Source organism: Notothenia rossii (assembly GCF_949606895.1).
Source record: "Notothenia rossii genome assembly, chromosome: 4".
Classification (NCBI taxonomy): Eukaryota; Metazoa; Chordata; class Actinopteri; order Perciformes; family Nototheniidae; genus Notothenia; species Notothenia rossii.
Window position 1 is genome coordinate 72,198,315 of NC_136902.1, and position 7,359 is coordinate 72,205,673.

Here is a 7,359-nt window from a genome sequence, read left to right on the forward strand (position 1 = left end):
TGTTGCTCCAGTTCACAAACTGCAAACTGACCCAGCCCACTTGAAAGTGCCCACTCGGCAGAATCATCACAGTGCCAACGATCAATATGAGAGATCCCTCCTGCAGCTGTGAAAGGCTGAGTAAAACTGCTCTGCGTCAGCAAAACAAATACTTAAAGTGACATTTTCAGCTTCTACTGAGGTTGTCCAGTCTGTCCTATGGTTAGTTTTCCCCTACAACTTTAACCACTTTAGTGCATTTAATTTCACAGATGTTCACCAGATCTGAGTTCTCTGTTGCATTGTCCTTAAGAGCAATTGTACCAGTATTGCATTAGGGTTTTTTGACATTGAGGCAGCTAGATATTTTCACACCAAACAGGGCTGCTTTTAATCATGTGGGCTGACAATACATTTGGGCAGAAAGTAAAACATTCAGCTGGTTTTTCCTATCACCTATATCTATAACCTGACCATGGCAAGTAGGTGCATCTCACACAAAGCTGCTGGTGACATGGTTGCATTGTTTTAAATATGCTGGTATAGAGGATTTTAACAGAATGTATTGGTTCCGTTGCGATTCAATATTATTATTATTATTAATATTAATTGTTGGAGAGGTTTGTGTGCCCTGATGAACCTGGGGGCTGTGTTGTCTGGAACCTTGTGTTCTTGGTAGGGTCTCCCATGGCAAATTGGTCTCAGGCAAGGGGCCAGACTAAGATTGGTTCAAAGACCTGTTACGTGCTCCCCTCCTTGTTTTCTTTTCTGTCTCCCTGCTGCGCAGGTGCACCTGGTCTGCCCCTGGCTCCGCCTCTGCCCAGGTGTTCCAAATTCCACTCAGTCGTGGAGATATAAAGAGAAGCTGGAGGAGAAGGATGTCTCGCCTATCCTAACGCCGGGAGACACTCCTTAGAATATCTCTTTGCTATTTTGAGCTGTAGCCTATCGGCCATATTTTTGCTGATGTGTTTATGTTTAGCCCGGAGGACCTGGTAGTCCAGTTTTCTCGGCTTTATTTTGTTTCCCATAGGGTTTATATTTGATTTCTGGTTAGGGGGGGAGCTCTGGGTCCTACGGCCCGTGGTGTGGCTGGCTCGGGTTCCCTCCTTCTGTTTGTTCCTTTTGGCCAGTCCTACAGACCTGTTTTTGTTTCCCGTTTCACTTTTGTGAGCAAATGGCTGATTATCAATAAATGCTTGTTACCAAGTACCGGTTATTGGGCGTATTCTTTCATGTTGCGGGTCTCAGCACGAGCCACTACCGCGGATTAGAGGTTGGGGCCGTAACAGACCTCATGAAAGACGACACACGAAGTGAGGATACCCGGCCTGGAGGAAGCCCCCTTCTGGAGCCAGGTCCAGAAGGAGGACTCGTCGGCGAGTGTCTGGTGGCCGGGCTTGCCATGGAGCCTGGCCGGGCACAGCCCGAAAAGGCAACGTGGGCAACACCTCCGCTTTTTCGTCCCGTGGACCCACCACCTACGGGAAACAGTGATGGGTTCTGGTGGGTTTTCTACGCAGGGTGGCTGCCGTCTCCCTTAGGGATAAGGTGAGAAGTTCAGTCATCCGGGAGGGAGGGAGTTGAAACGCTCCTCCTTGGCGTCGAAAGGAGCTAGTTGAGGTGGTTCAGGCACCTAGTAAGGATGCCACCTGGGCGCCTCCCTGAGGTGTTCCAGGCACGTCCAGCTGGGAGGGGACCAAGGGGTAGACCTAGGACCAGGTGGAGGGATTATATCTCTTCGTTGGCCTGGGAGCGCCTTGGAATCCCCCAGTCAGAGCTGGTTGAAGTGGCCAGGGAAAGGAAAGTTTGGTGCTCTCTGCTGGAACTGCTCCGCGACCCGACCAGGGATAAGCGGGAGAAGATGGATGGATGGATGGAGTTAATAACGTGTTTAAGTGACATAAAGTTGGGGTAGGTAAGTTTGAGAAACTGGCTCGAGATACACTTTTTGTTATATTCCATGGAATGCTCTTAACATCCCGATAGCAATAAATATCTTAAGTGCTTTGACAAAAAATCCATAAAAAAATGTCATCTGTGGAAGCCGTAGTTCTGTAAAAAGCACGACCAATCCTTTTAGCCGGCCTGGCTAAAATAACTGGATGGCCTACCTGCCTGTCAGCCTTCCATATGTGCACAAACTTATCTCGTGCCCTCATTGGTCATGTGCGCGTTCGTGTGTGTTGGAGGAGGGGCTCTGTAAGGAAGTAGCAGATTTTTCCCGGCTGTGTATTTTCAAATTCTAGCACACTCAAGCTGGTTTCTCCAAAATGACCTACCCCACCTTTTAAAGGAGGTCTTCTTTCCCCCAGGTGACCAAACATGATTGATGCATTTTAATGTTTTCAGCAGCAGCATTAGGCCTTTATGATACAGACAATGTTGACATATCAGTAGGAAAAGCATAGACATAAATACTGCAACTACTGATGGCTGAAGCTTTTCAGGATCCTGGTATTGTGTATGCTAATTCACTGCTACTCACATTTGTCCTTTAACAGAACAGAACAAATATTTAATTAGTAATCAAAATAATTTCAGAAATGCCTAAATGTAGAAGGGTTTTTCACCATCAAGTTAGTGCAAAGGTTTGCAGTACAAATATTCTGCTGCTTTTCCAAGCCTTTTTACTTTATTTTCTTCTTTCATCACACATTCAAGCCCCCAGTGTTCATGTATCATTTCAATCTAAATTATTCACTTTCTTCTTACACATTACATTTCAGCATAGCATTTTAGCAACAGATTTTCAGCATAAAGCATTCCCACTAGCAATTTCTTCAGGAATTGCATTCTCTAGTTTAACAATCATATTATATTATTAGATGCAAGCCAAACCCTAATAATTCAATAAAGTAGTTTTTTCTGGGTTTATAACTTTCTTTCTTTTTTATTAGCCACTTATAAATGCTTTCACAAACGGCTTCAACAAATACTGCAACAGGATCCTATGTCCCCATGCACTGAAATATGTTAATGACAAACATGATGGTGTATGACGATAGCATGTAAATAATGAATCTCTGGAGGAATCTGGCATGAATCAAAGAGATGTGAACGGGGCCAAACACTTCAGATAAGGGAAGAACATCTCAGAGATGTTGTTCATCATCAAGTTTAATGATAACAAGAACTGAAATCTGATGAGCACATTCTTAGGTGAGGGGAGAGCTGTTTTATTCTAAAGGTTATATGTGTGTTGAATACAGTATAAATAGTATGTTCAAATGGGTGGATTCAAAGGGGATATAATTGTATATTTACAAATGTGAGGTTTTACTTTAATTATCCAGCATTTACTTATTCACAGTACCCTGCTCTTTAGCTACGTTGTATTCTTATTCCTTTTCAATTGTCATTGTGGTTTTTTGAGGTTGTCCCTTTTTTGTGTACACAGATTTAATGTTGTTTTTTTTCTTACAGGTTTGCGAGAGAGGTTTGCTTAATAGTGCATATTTGCAGAATGCATACAGGAAATGCAACTTCACACACAAGCCTCTCTGTGATCATCAAGGTGTGTGTGGTCGTCCCTGTCTTCTGCGTCTTCCTCTGTTGCATTGTTGTCATGCTGCGCATCTTTGCAACTAACAGGCACTTCCTGGACAACTCCCGTTATATCCTGTTTGCCTACATGCTGTTTAACGACACTCTCCAGCTCTTGTCCTCTGTGATCCTTTTCCTCTTGGTCATTGGTCTGGTAACATTTCCTACTGTCTACTGTGTTCCTCTGCTGTTACTTTCCACTTCCACATTCATGAACACAACTTTAATTCTGGCTACTATGTCACTGGAGCGTTATGTGGCGATCTTCTACCCACTGCAGTGCCCAGCCGCCTGGCGCTCTGACCGTATCTGGATCATAATTCTGTCCATTTGGTTTCTCAGCTTTATTTTCCCTATGATTGAATACTCTATTGGGGAAAGAGATCCTGCCGTGGATATCCTCTCCACACCTGTGCTCTGCAAAGCCTTTTATATCAACTCATCTCCAATCCAGGCATTGTTGCAAGCTGCTGTTAATATTCTCTTCTTTGCAGTAATATCTGTTGTTATCCTCTTTACATACATACAAATCCTGCTGAAAACAAGAAAGATGAGAAAGGATAAGGTTTCTGCGAGCAAAGCCAAGCACACTGTGCTGCTGCACGGCTTTCAGCTGCTCCTGTGCATGTTGGCCTTCAGTCTTCCCATCACTGAAAGTATCATGGCGCCACATGTCAGCTGGCCACAAGAGGATATCGCCTTTTTTTGTTATTTCTGTTTCATCCTTATACCACGCTTTCTCAGCCCACTAATTTACGGCTTTAGAGATCAGACGCTCAGGGACTGCTTTGGAAGAACCTTTCTCTGCTGCTCAAACAAAGCCAACCCAGTGTAAGGGGCAGGCTGCAGAACAATTTACCTGTTTCTGGAGCTGGCTTATTTAGTTTTGAGTTCTCAAATGTAATGCACAAATGTAAAAATATTTACAGTATTTGTGATGTTTAAACAGGGTTTCTGCAGGTTTTTGGATCATCATCATTGAGAAAAGTTCCATAAAAATAGTTTTAAATCCTATTTAAAAGTCTTCTATTTAATTAACCAATATAATAATTAACAATACTTTTGAGAAGCTGTGCAAGTGCTGATTTTTTCAGAAACTTCAATACATTTGAATGAATTATTCTTTTTTTCAGTCTGATAAATCCATTCATCCATTTTATACTAACATTCTGTATCCAAGTCACATTTATTTAGTTAATTATAAGAAATTATTTTACACAAATCTGGGAAATTAACCTCTGGTAACCTCTAAAAAGCAAACATTGCAGAAACCTTGGCACTTTTGCTGACAAGATCAACAGCTGGTTATAGATTGACTGCTGTTAAACATAAACCAGGCACTGACTGTTTTTGTGCCAGCTGCATCCGAAAAGAGAATTCAATTGTATGACTGAATTTTAGATATCTTACATAAAGTCTGGCATCTGCTGCTGGTATTCAATTTCTTATCTTTCATGAGCATGCAGGACTGTGTGTGTGGTTGGTTGCACGTTAGCTAATGGTTCAGGCCTTCTGTAGGGAGTAAACTGTTTCACAGATATTTAAAGTCATAAAACCACAAAAAGATAACATATCCGAGCAGAATAGTACACTGCATGAAGAAATCAGAGTCCTGTCGCAGCTGAAAAACTTTAGTTTGAATACATACTGTATACAAATAAGAAAAATGTCATTGTGTGTTAGCCCTCATGTATATTTCAAAAATATTTCCATTGCATGGTGGTGACATTATCCATATTAAAATAATAGGAAATACAAAGTTTAACCCTGCAAACTGCTGTCCCAAATGTGCAAATTACAAATGTGAATGCGTCATTAAAGTATGTTAAAATAATTTTTTGTTCTAACTCAATATTTTCATTCCATAGGAAAAGAATAAATAATGTATTAAGATATTTGCATTGTGGTGCATTCATATCACTAGGTCTATAATAATATGCTATGAGAAAACTAAATCCATTTTTTTGTAGGAAAATATTAAAGTGGTCACTTGTAAATCCTTTGTATTGGCCTATGTATTTGTGACTTTGGAGTACACACCATATACATTTCATTTAAAACTATTTATATATATATATATATTAATAATATGTTATGATTATTAAAAAATATTCACCACAATGAATTCATCTGCAGCTTGTTAATGGCAGTTTGGTTCGATAGACAGATCTTTAATTTGTCATTGAACAGGTACAACGAAATTACAATGAACTCAAGGTGCCAACACGCAACAACAAGACAATATAGAGCTGTGCAGCTGTGGTTGTTATGCATGTCATTCACCTGCAGGTGTCGCACTGATTCCATGTCATGGCCATTTCTAGGCCCAATCCCAAACCACTCCCTCGACCCTACCCCTCCGTGACGGAGTGAACTCCGTCTGTAGCCACACTCGCAGCTCAACGAGGCTCCCTCCTGTCAGATGGAGGGAGTAAATACAGCGGCAAGCTTTGGGACGGCCTCCCCTCTCTCCGGCAGAAACAGGAAATGCCGTAAGACGTGTTACCATGGAAACTAAACAATGGTATAGCTGTATTAAAGTCCGAGTGGAAACAGTCGTGTTTAAATCTGATTTTGTCAGAAATCGGGAGAAATGCGGGAGAAATATGACCCCAGGTGGAAACCGGGAGAGGGCAATGAAATCGGGAGTCTCCCGCGACAATCGGGAGGGTTGAAAAGTATGGCCTTAACTGTATGTAACAACGGTTTCAGATCAGCATCTCTTAGACAAAAAATGTAAATTAATAACTCAAATAAAACTCCAAAAATATTTCATTGTGTTTTTTGTAAAGCTCTTTTAGTTTTAAACCTGATGTTTATAAGCTTCTTAGTTTTTGCAACAGTCTGTAAATATAAACAACTCTTTATAATAAAATGTACACATTTACCTTTTTCTAGACTAAACACAGGTATGATCCTAAGTTAAAACATTATGAGGACAGGTTATCATGAGGTTGTTAACATCTTAGTTTATCAGTGGATGTTTGCTGGAACTACTTGTAAACAGCGTGTTTCCTGATGGACACACACAGCGTGACTACGGTCAGGTAGAGACCTTTATATATACAGTCTATGGTAGAGATCAAGCCCCCAGGAAGTGCGCCGGAGTCTGATGAGAGTATTCGTTGTGGCCAAACGGCGGTACTAAACTTCCGTTTGGTTGCTGGTCCCGGAAACACTTTTTCCCATTGACTTACATTGGGAAAGAGTGGTCTGTAACTCGTTGAATATTTTTTTTTAAACGAAATAAACTACCCAGTATGAACGTTTGTATAGCCCTTATTAAAAACATTCGTTCCTCAAGTTGTAAAAATGTGCTAATAACGTTATTCTGAGAGTTATTTCCCTCGGCATTATGAACGTGCATCTAACCCACGGGACCGTGACATGTTCAGTACTACGTGAGTTTGTCTTTACCCATGGATGCACAATAACAACGGACCATATCGCCTTACTGCCATCCCACGGAGCTGTAATAATGGATATATTGCACATGTTTGCTGTAATTCATAATTTGTAAAATATTATACTTGGGCTGTATGATGTAAATCTTGTACCGTAATTGTTGTATTAAATAAAGTTAATATTACCGACGTAGATTAACGTTCCTGTAGCTTCTTATTGCACTTGCAATATACCATTAAAAGAGTTGAACGTAGCTGTTTGCTATTAGGCCGACTATATATTAAGTCGTCATATTTATACATATATCAATAAAGATATGTGTCAAAGCTCTAATCAAATTAACAGTTGTATTAATTATAATTGTATATATATATATATATATATATATATATATATATATATATATATGTATATTGCCTGTGTTGTATA

The 7,359-nt window shown here is 40.5% G+C and overlaps 1 protein-coding gene across 1 annotated transcript; it reads left to right on the forward strand.

The window, feature by feature from the left end:
• Positions 1 to 3,532: 3,532 nt before the first annotated feature.
• On the forward strand, positions 3,533 to 5,290 carry LOC307037725 (odorant receptor 131-2-like). Its single transcript, XM_079678786.1, has one exon. It carries the CDS (start codon positions 3,548 to 3,550, stop codon positions 4,358 to 4,360), a length of 813 nt encoding a protein of 270 aa, XP_079534912.1. The 5' UTR covers positions 3,533 to 3,547; the 3' UTR covers positions 4,361 to 5,290.
• The last annotated feature ends 2,069 nt before the right edge of the window (positions 5,291 to 7,359 follow it).